Here is a 14453-nt window from a genome sequence, read left to right as displayed (position 1 = left end):
CCTACAATCTGCCAGTGGCAGAGGAACAAAAAGATGAGGACCCACAATAAACACCTGCACTGGGGCTCATGTGCTATAACATCACACATTCAAACAAACAATCTCTCACTTTTGCACCCTATACTCATCCTTGTGCTGCACCCCCATGCTGCTCCCCCCATTCTCCCACTCTCCCCAGCTCCATGCTGTGTAATTTACTCCCTTTGGCCCAGGCCCTGCACTAGCGCTGCTGCTCCTAGAGTTTTCACCTCTGCCTCTGCCCAAGCCAGAAGTTCTCTCAGGGTAACCAGAGCTGTGAATCACTGCTACTGCTGCTGCCCTCAGAGCTCTAGCAAGAGCAGTGCACTGGTTCCTGTGACCCGCAATTGAATTTGGTGGGGGTACTTGGAGAAGAGAGACCTCTAAACATTATGGAGGCTCTGCCCTGGGCAGTCCCACGAGCCAGAATTTGCAGCAGAACTGACACTTTGGCGGTTCAGCTGGGGGTGTTGGGACCAGCTAGGGTGACCAGATGAGAGGAGAAAAATATAGGGACATGGGGGGGGGGGAGGTCCGCCATCAGACCAGAAAAAGTGCTGCCAACGGAGCAAAATACTGGGACAAACACCTCAATATTGGGATGGTTCTGATTTTATCAGGACATCTGGTCACCTTAGGACCAGCGCATTGCTCTTTGTAGATTCCAGCAGGCTGCAAACAGCAGCAGCAGCAACCTGTGCCAGGTCTATGTTCTGCAACCAAGCAACCATGAGCCTGCAGGGGTCCTCCAAGTGCCTGGCCCCTGCTATTCCTCTGCCACTCAATTCTCAGGCCCAACCCTCACATGTAACTAAGCCATCAGCATGGCAAGCAGCCCTTGCTGCCTTGGATATAGGTCTGTGGGTTGCATGTGGCTTACACAGCCTCTGGCTGTCAGCCTCCATTTCTGGGAACCCAGACTCACTTGTCCTGCAGTGCCTTTGCAAAATCTCTCAGCATTGAGTATTAGTCAGCTTACCTCAGCCTACAGGGCTCATGGCCACTGACCATGTAATATAACCCAGACTTGAGAGAGAGGGGGTGTGTGTCTTCAGGTCCTCCTTGCACCTCACCTTATTAAGTCAAATTAGACCCTTCTGGTTTGTGAGATGGTCTCCCGGCCTCAAGAATTGAGCTGAGACCACTTTGATCACTTCATTTAGGACCTCCAAATAACTGAGGGAATTTGGCACGTAATGCTTGAAGGTGAACTGACTGAAATTAACTAACTTCATGGTGTTAGGAAATTCTCTTCATGGGATTCCAAAAACTGAACTCTGAGAATGTCCTGCTTGATTTTTCAAAAATTCAAATGGGAATTGCACAGAATACCTTGATCCTCACTGAAGTACACTTAGGCAAGAATTGTATAGCTTGTCATGCAAATAAAGTATTGGGAATTTCATTGCGGTGCAATGCAGGACTCCTGCCACAAAGCCAGGGCCGGCTCTGGCTTTTTTGCTGCCCCAAGCAAAAAAAACCAAAAAAAACCCTCCAGGAGTGCAACTCCTGAAGCAGGGGAAAAAAAAAAAAAAAAAAAAAAATGTTGCCCCTGGAATTCTGCCAGCCCAAGCATGTGCTTGGTTTGCTGGTGCCTAGAGCTGGCCCTGCACAAAGCTACCGTTGACGGCAATGAAAGTTGGTCTAAGAGTTAAGGTGTATGAGTGTTACTTTACCTTAAAAAAAAATAGGAGGGAACTATGACTAATGTTGGGCAATTGAACCTGAAGTAACTAAACACTACATCAAGAAAACACCTGGTTAGGCATAGAGGGTGAAGGAAAACTGACTTTGCTAATGAAGTAAGATGGGCTTAATAATTTGATTTCTCTGGAACACTGTTTCAGTGTTTTAGGTCCCAATTAGTCTAAAATGTTTGAGGCAGGATTTTTTTTGGCATATCTGCCAAGGAAGAAGAAAAGCCATGTTTAGTTCTAACTCTACAAGGTCTGAGTAAACTTCAGCATGGGTTGAAAAACCTGAAATTGAAGATGCAGCTTACATCTCATCATGCATTTATCAGTTTGTGTTGTTTGCTGCTTAACAGATTGATTACTACTCTATACAGTTTGGGGAAGAGTAGGGGGGAAAAGTACTTCATGGTAGAAGCCCAAAAAGAGGATTGCTAAAGAATAAAACAGGTCAAGGTCTTCTGACCTGAAAAGTGCAATATTCTAGAATTCTTAAAAGCAATAGGGTTGTTTAGCTCTGACCAATAAAAGTATGTTCAAGATGCCTATCACTATGTTGCATTGACTGCTCTATGGGTCCAGTGAGAAGGAGCAGCTATTAAAATAAATGAGTTGAGATTACCCAGCCCTGCTCATCAAAAGCTTTAAAGCAGGTGCTCCTCTTAATTAGCAGCACCATTTTAAATATTGATTTGGTGTTCAAAAAAACCCAAAACAAACAAAAAAAGAAACCAGACCAACCCCCCAAAAAAACCTTGTAGAGACCCCCCCCTCAAAAAAAAAAAAACAAAAAAAACCAAAAAACCTTTTTCCAGATGCCCAGGTGGTATTTCTATTAACCTTAATTGTTAATTGCTTGACTGTTTGTTTCATTGGTGCATAGGATTTAACTTTCTCAGATTTTCACATTTTATTCATGTGTCCTCTTGTTTCAAAAGAACTTTCTCACTTCCTGGACAGCCAGCAGTTTCCTGGTTGCAGTGAACCTCATTTTACATGAAGCCCTATCTTAATGTAATTTTTCAATCAGAAGATCTATTTAGCAAGGGTAGGAACTCTGCTTCCTGGAGCTATTGTACTGATGTTGGGTCCAATTCTGCAGTCCCTGTTCCCATTCAGGCAAAAATTCCCTTTGATGTTAGTGGTTACTTCTGAGTAGGAGTTGAGTAGAGGATGCTTTATGATGATGATTCTGCAAGGTCTGGAGCAATTTTGCTGGTGTGCTCTTAACTCACATGGATTTCATCTCTCAGGATAAGACTTAGTATGAAATGCAGATTAGGGGCAGGAATTTAAGAAGAACTATATGCAAAAAGATGTGAAGACACTAGAGATTTTTTCCCCCCAGTTTTAAACATTTAATAGTGCACTTATTGATTATACTCTGTACAGACATACCAAGTTATAAACCTTTTCCTCTTGTGTTCTCTTAGACCTTAATCATGTAAAGCATATTTACAATAGAAAGAAAAAAAAACTTCAGGTATGAAAACCCAAAAGAATATCTGAGGTATAAATACAAGTATATTTTAAATAATTATCTTTATCATTCTTTACTTATGTTTGACAGTACACTGTGGGCAAGTTACATATTTACGATAGACTGGTATGTACACCGTATGATTTTACAAATTCAAAAAGTTTCAAATTGAATATAGAAGGGCTCCTTATTCATGAGGAAACTAATACATTTGCCATTAAAAAAAATAATACTGACAATGGTAACAAAGTTTTAGCCACCTTGCAACTCATTCATACCCTCAGTCACAAAAACACATTTTTCACATAATACTGTATCTCTAAATCAAATCCGTACTTTATAATAAAACCTGCATAAAGACCACCTTTTCCAGAGGACCTCTTGGTTTCCTACTGTCCATAATATGATTGTCAGTGAGAAATATCCGAAGGGTTTTAAAAAAAGTTAAACGGCTCACACTGAAGCTCTCAAAGCTTCATGTTAATGTGCAGCTTTCAGAAAGGCAGGTAAAGGAGAGAGAGAAAATCCCTATGAATCTTCCTAGTCAACTTACTCTGTCTGCTGCCTTAGGCATCCTGCCATCAGGATTCCTATGTCTACATTTTCTTCTTAAAAACCATTAGGATATAGTGAAACATACCATGATCATGTACAATTATTACAACACATCCAGGAGTAAATGCAACAAATATTCACTTTTAGGCAATAAAACAATTTGACATTAGTGGCTTTTTTGGCCACTAGAGAAGAATTTCAACACTACTTCAATCTACATAGTTTGCAAGTGTTTTCTGTATTGCAGTAAATTTGCTAAATCACTCCTAAAAAGATCATGTGGGTATGAAACAGACAGAGCACGTCTACTATAACAACTGCTTAGAGGTTAACAATGTTAGTAACACAAAACAGGCAAGAATGAAGGATTGCTGCTGCTGGTCCATTGGGTAGTCAGAGATTCCAGGTTGAACTGTATCCAATACTTTAAAATCCATGCTGTGGATCCATATCAGTGTGCCAGACACCATGCTTATAGCTATTCCTTTCAACAATTACACACATTCACACTTATCTCTGTGCAAACCTTTCTTTGCTTCTCTCCGTGAGAGCACATTGAAGAGTACCAGCTATTCCAGTGGATACACCAGTCCCTCAACTCATTACAAATAAAATAAGTATGTACATAAAGCTAATAGCACATGGGAATGAAGTATCTTCACCCCATTCCATAATATATTTGTGTTAAGAGTTTTGCTTCTCAGAAGCAACTCAAACCATCTAGCAATAGTACACTATACAGTTTTGATTTTTATTTTATTCTGCACACAGTCATCCTATATATTCCAGTCAAGGTCTATACTACAGACCTTACACAGACAGGAAGCAGCTTTAAAATGTATGGGATGGTCACAGCCCAATTCAATATACGAGATCAAATTGCATGTCATCTATTCGACAATCTTCAGTTGCTAGGAATGTGTACATTGATGATGGGTTTGATGAGTAGTTGTAGTCACGTGGATTTTACTTCTTTATTACTGAAAGAGTCTCTGATTTTAGCAACTTCAGATGCACATAGGTGTCCAAAAGACTTAGTGTACCATTCTGGCACGTGGCCCCTGTAACAAAGTAAATGAGAAGCTCTGTCAGCAATACTGGTCCTTACTCAAAGAAAATATATCAAAGGCGCTCAAATGAACATCTACTTGGCTACGCTACTGGTTATTCCAAAAAGCCTGGTTGAACAGAATTCTGAGAAACACCTTTTCTCTGGAGAGGTCGGTTATTAGTTTTCATGTTGTACAACATCCAAATCAAATGCACAGATTTACCAGAGCAAAGAAAAAAGACTTCATCAGAACTTGGGCTCTGTCACTAATATAAGAAGTGTGTGAATACAACTATTCTCTCTCAAATATTCATGCCTACCAGAAGTGAAGGGGCACAAAAACAACTATATAAAGAACAGAACCACCAAAACATGTACCCACCTTATTGAATAACTGTGTGAGAGTCCACACACAGGTTGTTGCCCTAGCATGTTCCTGGAAGAGAAGCAGCCTGCCTGGGCTGGGGCCAAAGGGAGGGGCAAGCAGGAAGGGACCTTGGGCAGAGCATGGGTGGGGCCATACAGGGCTGTTTGGGGAGGCATAGCCTTCCTGAGCCTATGATATGAGCCACCTATGGGTACAAATGCTGCATAATCAACCCAAAACAAAACCCCTCCAGAGGAACTGCAGCCACCAAAATCTGGTGGGATAAAGCAGGAGACTGTACCTTAAATCAGTTCTGCACATGTAGGTGAGTTTGGATTTTCCTGACCCACAGGGTTCAATCAGATACCTGGACAAAAGCACATTAACTCTAACACCAAGCACTGGAGCATGGTCATGATCCACCGAGGAGGCTAACAGCACACAAGCTCCTTTGGATAAATTTGTTCTCCATGTTCTGTTAAAAAAAAACAAACCATGAAATAATTGCCTTACATTACTATAAGAAAAGGGACACATTTCTACTAGCCTTAGAAAAAGTGCTAGAGTTTTCATAAATACCCATGTCTACAAACTGCCTTCTTCTGAAGTAGTGTAAACCAGATGTTTTTTCTTAAATTTTGATAGTTCTCTGCCTTAAGCCTAGTGCTGCAGTATATGAAAGCTCACCTTAAAATCACATAGTCTCTGGCTGGGTGTGGTGCCATGCTGTTCTGGACATACTGGTATACATCTGTCTGACTGTCCAAGGTTTCAATTACTTTAGAATCCAGGAGATCTTCATCCCAAAGATGCTGCTCTTTAAGTAAACGGTTTAAAACCTCTTCAGGCACAGCAGGGACTTCAATGGTGGCTTTCCACAGCCGGAGTGGGGGTCCTTCGCACACCTGGGAGTATCAACATAGGCGTGTGAGTACTATTACAATTTACACTTTTCCTTCTTAATTTCTTAATGTTGAAAAACATACTATAAAGGGATCAAAACATCATGTCTTATTAGTCTTGTCATAAGAGAGAAAACCTCATGCATGAGAATAAGCTGCATGGCCCAATGGAATTGATGTGCAAACTTCTAAGTTACCTTCTAAAGGGAGTGATCATAACTTCAAAAGAGGGGTTCTAACTGAAAAGGAAAACTGAGAACACCACCCTGTGGTGCCATCTTTATTGCCTCTCAATGACTTCTAGCTCTGCAAACTTGATCTGAGAAGCAAGAAATCTGCTTTTCTTACCCACCATTACCAGTAATAAAGGTTCTTGCAAGCCAAACAATACCTCCAGTTACATCGCTGTAAGTTTGTTGGCTATAGGTTGGCACAGGGGTAACTGATCCTGTCAATGGAGTTCAGTAAATATTTTGATGACTATGATGCACAAGGAAGTACAGGAGGCAGTGAGCTGCCTTCTAGATGTGCTGGCTCTGTGGAATGAACAGGAATAAACTTACTTTTGTCCCTAAAAGCAGCAGACCCACTAGGGTGTGTGGGTTCCCCCTGCCTAATCACTTTTCAGAATACAGATGCACTTTACCAATTGTTTTTTCTGCCATACCCTCATCTATTGAAAGGTCTATTCTGTACCAGACTAAACTACAGAAAACAGGCAACTAAACAGGGAGTTGTGAACTTGGGACTCCAATGATATACCTTCTTGTAGGCCAGCTCTGCTTGTTCTGATGTGGAATAGCTGACCCAGCCTTTGAACTTGTCCTTTATCTCTTTAAGCAGGTCATCCATGCAGTCCTGAAGGTAGCAAGAATAGTCTGAGGGTTCCGTACTGTTGATTCGCCCAAGTTCCTCCAGGCTTAAAGGCCTCAGATCTTGCTCTGTGTAAGAATTCCGACATCTGCTCATTTCTTCTGGAATCTAGGAATTGCGGAAAGAGAATAATCATCCTAGAACTGCTTCTTCATATTCTGAAGGACTCAGTATGGTCAAAGCTAACAGTTCAAAAATTCATAAAATGACAGTCAGCTGAACTCAGAATGCCCCCCACTGCAGACATGCAGGATGACAATTAACACAGAGGATAAATTTAGAGATTGATAGTAGTGTATAAATGAAAGAACGGAGACAAGAAAGAGCCTGATAAAGAATGAAGGGGAAAAAAAAACCCAATTGTTGAAAGAAATGTTTGCTACATGCTCCTGCCAACTGGGATTTAAAAGCTAAATATAGTCACAACCCTGATGAGAAAAAACAGTGAATGAGACATGGAGGGGTGCAGTATATGTATACATATTGCATACAAACTACATTTAAAATGCTTCAGTTGTAAAATCAAACACTCATGTTAAGTGCCAGAATTAAAATTGCTAATGAAGCCTTGATCTAATTGTGTGCATGCATCATCATACAGTTTAATTACATTATTTAATTATTTTTACACAGGACCTCATTCAGGGCACAGAATGGATGGTTCTCACTAAAGGAACCGCTACTCAATATTTCTTTTCATTGTTCAATGTGTGCCCCATGCCTCATTTATTGCACACTAATCACACTGTGTCCCAAACACAGAATACTTAATTGCCTCATGGGCATTTCTATGGCAATCACCACTATAGGATCTGAGCACTTCTCAAACATTAATGAATCAACTTTATAACATCCCTATGTGGTGAAGGGGTATTATTATTCCCATTTCACAGATGAGGACGTGACATAAATATAAAATTTTACACTAATTTTGAGTGCTCAAATTTGAGAAGCATAGGGCCTGATTTTTCAGAGTACTCAACTTTTAATAACAATTTACATGTTCACAGTACAGTTCCCATTGACTTTAATTTGTAGTTGAGTGCTCAGCTTTTCTGCAAATCAGAGGGCGGGTTCTCAAGTCAGACACCCAGCCATGTTCACACTGTTCCACATCCCAATGCCCCACCTCCTGGAGCACCTTCTCCCAGCTATTGGGTTCTAGCCCAAGGCTTCTATTTTAAACCACACTCATGCTTTGGGATCTGATTCAATTTTTGAACCCTGTGGATCGGAAAAACTGCAGTCCTCACTACCAGCACCACCTACAACAAACATATGTATTATATATAAATGTATATATTGTGTGTAACAGTAATAAGTAACAGCATGGATTTGTCAGGGACAAATATAGTGTCAAACCAACCTAATAGCTTTCTTCAACAGGGTAGCAAACCTTGTGGATAGGGGGACGTAGCAGATTTGGTATATCTTGACATGAGTAAGGCTTTTGATACTGTCTCCCATGACCTTCTCATAAACAAACTAGGGAAATACAACCTAGATGGAGCTACTATAAGGTAGGTGCATAACTGGTTGGTAAACCATTCCCAGAGAGTAGTTATCAGTGGTTCAGTCAAGCTGGAGTGGGGGGGATAATGAGTAGGGTAACGCAGAGATTGAATTTAGGTCTGATTCTGTTCAATATCTTCAATTATTTAGATAAAGTCACAGAATACACTTATAAAAGTTTGTGGACGATACCAAGCTGGTAGGGGTTGCAAGTGCTTTGGAGGATAGGATTACAATTCAAAGTGATCTGGAGAAATGGTCTGAAGTAAATGGGAAATGACTGCCTAGGAAGGAGAACTGTGAAGAGGGATCTGGGGGTTATAGTGGATCACAAGCTAAATATGAGTCAACAATGTAACCCTGTTGTAAAAAAGCAATCAATCATTCTGGGACGTATTAGCAGGAGTGTTGTGAGCAAGACACGAGAAATGCTTCTTCCGCTCTACATTAGGAAAAACTTTCTGTCAGGGTGGCTAAGGACTTGAATAAGTTGCCTAGGGAGGTTGTGGAATCTCCAGCACTGGAGATTTTTAAGAGCAAGTTAGAAAAATACCTGTCAGGGATGGTCTAGATAATACTTAGTCCTGCCATGAGTGCAGGGGATTGGACTGACCTCTAGTGGGACCTTCCAGTCCTACGATTCTGTATGCTTTTTAAAGGTGCTTATTTGTTTGTCTAATAATATAGTCTTTAAACAAACTAGAGACTCTTGGCTCTCCATTGAAAACTTGTCTATTTTTCATAGATCTCTTTCGAGTGGTTCTATTTGTTTCACAGATGGCTGTCTCACCTGGAAAAGCTTCTTGCACTCAGCAATCATATGGGCAAGGCCTTGAGTTGCAGCCAAGTTTTCATTTAAATCTTTCTGATCAGGTTTGCCCAGACTCTGTTTTCTTTGCATCACCCTACGGAGGAGGAAAATAAACAAGTCAGTATTAGTTAATGGTTTGGTAAGCGTGCAGTTATACTAATTAATGTCCTGATAGCAGAGACCAGAGCTGCCTAGGACAGAAACATTTGGTGTAAAGTTAAATGTTGACGTCTTTTCTTGCTACTGCAGACTTGCCACAGAACAGGCATACCTAACCCATTGCAAACTTGTTCATAGTTCGAAATAGCCACAGTGGCTTCCTACTGACACCATGATCAGTTCGAGTAAAGAGAATGGAGTGTTCCTAATGGGAAAACTGAGACTCCACCTAGAGTAAAGAGCTGTGGGGCTGTTGCTAACATGGCCTCAAAGGCTGGTTACCAGTCATAGTTCAATGTCTTCAAAAACTGCCAATAGCACTTATCACCCACTCCCAACTCATGGCTCTGAATTCCATTGAATGGCAGGGCCCCTAAATGTTAGGTGCTGCAATGCTCAGCCTAACTCCTCCATGTGATTCTAGTCCCTGGTAATCTATTTGGTGACTTTTTCATCCCTAGGGCAAAGGCTTTTCTTTCAATTAGCCCCCAGATAAGCAGAAATTGGAACAAACACCTGTCTGTAAACACTTTGGTTTGCTGGTGATCTGAATACCAGCGTTAGTGTGTGATTATGTATAAAATGAATGGGGAAGCAGCACTAATTGGACTACTCCATTCTGATTATGGGTAAACTATGTTGCTCTCCAGTGAATGAGGGTAAATCTATTGCTCCTCAGACCTCGTTACTTTCTTATTTGACCACCTCTTTCATTTTTCTACCAACCCGTTCGCAAAGGAATGCCCCAATGAACTTCATAACACCCACTCCTTCTTTAGCTTGACCTAAACTCTGGGAATTTCAAGTTTAATTACCTAGTTTGACACAGAATAGTGGCAAAACTGAACTAGGTGAATTACCCCTGCAAGACATATGCAGTAAGGAGGCTAAAACATGCCTTCTTAATCCTCAGTGATACCTAGTGGTGTTATTTTAATACTTTTGTACAACTGCAGGAGAAGTTAGAGGAGTTCACATTATGCTACAGGTGCTACCATTGTGGGGCGGACATTGCATTTCCTTGGCCACTTGTGAAGTCTCTAAAGGTTAGTTTTGTTTTATAAATACCTACAGCAATTCAGAGTGGGATCAAATATACATTTTGCACCTAACATATCTTCTAAAGCTTCCAATGTAATCAAAGGTGGTGGTGGTGGAGATAATTCACTTACTACAAAGCAAGTTCAAGATGGTAGCTGTAATAGGGGAATCCCAGTACTTGCTAAATGATATAAAGGAGTAGTAACACGTAATGGTACTACTGAACTATATTCTCCTGCACTCTTTGGAGATATACCTTGGAGAGGAATTCTCTCTCTTGAGAGTATTTAAGTGGAAGAGGGAAGGTGCTAAACACACAGCAAGGTTTGTTGGCGTCATCTGGTTTTCCTTCACTGCAGCGGTGACGTCACCCAGGAAATAGAGAAGAATCTGTAGGACCTCCCTGTTCTCATCAGGTAGAAGCATAACAGCAGCCTTGATAGCCTGGAGCCGCTGATCCTTTGGCACATCTGCATAATATTAGTAATATTCTCATCAGCTCACTGATTTTCCACACATACACAAGCATGAATACATTCAAATCCAAACTCCAGCTTCAAACTATTTTATTCAGGTTTGCAAGGATTTCCTGCAGGAGGCATACTAGTCACAGGCAACACACAAATGAATTTTTCTTTTTTATTGCCACCAACTTACCTACCCTCAGTTATTTCCTTCCTCAAGAGAAACTCAACAGTATAAAAGTTGTGCCTGTACCACAATTTGTAATAGAATTTAATTTCAAGCACTACATCCTCCTGCACCTCTGCTAAAAGAGCTGTTAATTGCAGAAGTCTGACTGATGACCATGGACAGTGTCAAACATGGAAACAAAGTCTAGCTAAGAGACTCCAGCAAAAATTCTTCAGCTCTCAAAAAGTTCACAAGGGAAATATATTTAACAAATCAGTGAAGCAATAAAATGAAATAAATAAATGGGTACTAAACCTTTTCAACACCGATGCCATAAAATACCAGAAAGTGCTTCACCAAACACACACAGGCCTGTTTTATTGAAAAGATCTTTCAAAGTCACATGGTGGAAAAAGAAAGTCACTGACATGCAGCCCCATACCATTACATGGCTCCGTGGTTACTGACAACAAACACCTTGGGCAGGAAATTTTGACTCATGTTTTTATAAAAACAAAGTCTGGAGAAAAAAAAAATGAAATAACCCAGGCCAGCTCTGCTTCTCAAAGTGAGTACCAGTGAACCATCTCCAAAAAGGCAACTTGAGGGGCTGAATCATGTGGCATTTCTACCATCATTAGCACTGCAAAACTTTGATGACATACTCAAGAGAAACTTGGCAGTATGTCTCATCTGTAATTCTCTCATTACTAACAGACCATCTATTTTGTATCACTTTGAGCATAAGCTAAACTGTAGGGTTTTTTTAAATGGATGTAGGTGGTGATGTTAAAATGTTTTAAAGGGTACATTAAAATATCTTACATATGATATACCGCCTCCCACCCTCAATAATCTCAAGGCATTTTACAAGTGGTGCACAGGCACAATCAGATACAATATGCTAAGCATAATACCCAGGGAAGGGGAAATTCTGGCCATACACATGGAAGAAAAATTTACAACAACTTCCAAAGGATTTTGCTGTCTATGGACAGCATATCAAAACTTCTGGTCTAGCTCATCCCCTTTTATGAGCAGAGCAGCTGCAATCCCTGCAGATCAATCCCAGGGAAAGGAGAGACTGAATGGGGAGTGCAGTTTTTGTAGCACCATATTAAACTTCCCTTGGCACCAGCCACTAGAAAGTATTTCTCTGAAGGGCTGGTGTCCAGGGTAGTTGAACAGCCATCATTCCTTTGCACCCCTATCCCACATCATATCAGTTGGTGCTAAGTGAGTCCACGTTAGCACATCTCCTTCAGCCCTGCAGAATTCCCCTGGAGAGTTTTGGGGGAAGGCGGTGTAAGGCATTCAGATATGGTGACAAGGGCAGTAATGAAACCTAGATGGATAGCATGAAGAGTCCTTCACAGCACAGCTCTATTGGAGCTACCCTACCATGGAGCCTAGGAGGACACAATGGGACCACAGAGCATGAAATCACAAGGTCCGTGTATCCATCAACCTGGCCTCCCAAAGAGGTCAGAGGATCCAAATGTTATGACAGCTGACTCCCACCCATTCCAAAGGAACGGTTAGGTATTCTCATCTTAACAGCTCAACACAGAGGGAAAATTGGGAACTGGAGTGTGATCTGATTATCTATTGTGTAGTCACCAAAAGACCCCCTACACAATGCTTCCAATCTGTACAGAACTCAATTTATCAAACTGAAATGAAGGGAATCACCCTACTGGGAGATCAATTGTTTCTTTCCAGATAATTAGACTACACAGTATGCTAAAACAAGGGATTCTGGAAATCATTCCAACCATGCTATGTATAGAGTGCCCATCAGTACACTAGCTGGGCAGAGGAATCCACAAAGGGACTTCAGTGTTGCAACGCTGAGCGCCATGGCACCTCACTTTTAGGCACCAGGAAGGGGGATGGGGAGAGACTCACAGGAATAACTCTACAATCCACGAAGCCGAGTTAGGCACAGGCTCCCCCTATTCATTGTAGAGGACGATAAGCACCTAAGAGTTCAATCCACAAAGAGTCAGCATGCCAGGCGCCAGAGCTAGCTAATAGGATATGTCAATGAGAGGTGTGTGCTAAGTCCTGCCCCTTTCTTGGAGATAGGCACCTAACTCTGCTTACTGATCCATGAACAGGAACCAGCCACCTGGAGTCAGATTGCTGAGGTGCCCAAGATATTTCTTGCTAAATGAGTTAGGCACCTGCCTCGTGCTATGCAGAACAGCTGTGGTGGTGTTAGCATCAGCAGCACCACCCACCTCTTGACTTCTACTTGGTGGTTAGAGGACTTGCCCGGGATGTGGGAGACCCAGAACTAAATTCCTTCCTCTGCCAAAAGGGGAGAAAGGATTTGGACAGTGATCTCCCACCTCTCGGGACAGAGCTCTAACCGCTGAGCTCTGGGATAGTCATATGTGGGGCTCCTGCAATCTCTCCTGCTGAAGCTATTCCACTGTGGAGAAATAAAAAAGTGAATGGAACTGGGAGACTGGACTGGAGTCCCCCACCTTTCTAGCCCAATGACTGTTCCACGGCAGATAAATTAAATAGCCATTGGGTTAGAGAGTGTGAAAATGACTGTCTAGGCCACTGATTAAGGGTACCCACCTTGATCTTAACCCGCCTTGAAACGGGACTGGATCAAAGTGCACTAAGTAACTGTAACTGCACATTGGCAGGGTCTACAGCGATAGTTTGTCTGTGGCAGGCCAGTGTGTGGTAGAGTCACACCCCACCATGCCATGAAACAATTGTTTGCGTAGACAAGCCCCTAGGCACCAAGGGAGTTTAAGTGCCAAGAGGGTTCAGCAGGAGTTTTATGGATTGCGGTGGAGCCAACACTGGGACTCAGGTGCCTAAGTACCATTGTGGATCCCACCCTAGGCCCCAGTAGTAGAAGTGATAAAATGGCAGCTGTAAGATTAAAAAATGTTTTCATAAGTTTGAGTGCTACTATTGGGCATAAAATGACACAAGATGAAGGAAAGTCACAAGTTTGGGCAATCCTGATGTAAAAGGACATAGTAATTTTTGAAGCAAATTTGCAATTTCTTCAGAAGTCAAAGCTCTCTGAAACCAGGGCCCAATTTTCTTTCTCACTCTGGGAATCTGAGGACTTACATTGGTAGATCTGTAAGAACGTCTCAGAGAGTTTGTTCGTCATGAGCGGCTCAGATAGATCACGAAAGTACTGCTTTAGCATGTCTGCCACATCGTATGCAGACTGGCCTTCATAGTTAACGCTGTCTGTTGAGCTCTCATTCATTTGGCGCAAAGCCTGGATTCTTGACTTGACTCCAGATTTCCTGAATAGTCCAACCTACATGTTTGCATATTTAAAAAGAAGAAAAAAAAAAGAACACAGACATTAAGTCC

The 14453-nt window shown here is 41.7% G+C and overlaps 1 protein-coding gene across 4 annotated transcripts in view; it reads right to left on the bottom strand.

Annotated features, from left to right (window-relative positions):
• Positions 1-3055: 3055 nt before the first annotated feature.
• DLC1 (DLC1 Rho GTPase activating protein) overlaps positions 3056-14453 on the bottom strand; it is a 381496-nt gene continuing 370098 nt past the window's right edge. For all 4 annotated transcript variants that reach the window (XM_032799001.2, XM_032799002.2, XM_032799004.2 and 1 more), the window contains 7 exons: positions 14199-14397; positions 10717-10930; positions 9240-9354; positions 6827-7045; positions 5850-6067; positions 5464-5637; positions 3056-4805 (listed from right to left, as the gene is read on the bottom strand). In XM_032799001.2, coding sequence (XP_032654892.1) covers positions 4700-4805; positions 5464-5637; positions 5850-6067; positions 6827-7045; positions 9240-9354; positions 10717-10930; positions 14199-14397 — 1245 coding nt within the window. In that variant the 3' untranslated portion in view covers positions 3056-4699. The remainder of the gene's footprint in view (positions 4806-5463; positions 5638-5849; positions 6068-6826; positions 7046-9239; positions 9355-10716; positions 10931-14198; positions 14398-14453) is intronic.

Source organism: Chelonoidis abingdonii, chromosome 5, assembly GCF_003597395.2.
Source record: "Chelonoidis abingdonii isolate Lonesome George chromosome 5, CheloAbing_2.0, whole genome shotgun sequence".
Taxonomy (NCBI): Eukaryota; Metazoa; Chordata; order Testudines; family Testudinidae; genus Chelonoidis; species Chelonoidis abingdonii.
Note: the sequence above shows the minus strand (reverse complement) of the source record. Positions and strands in the feature narration are given on the sequence as shown.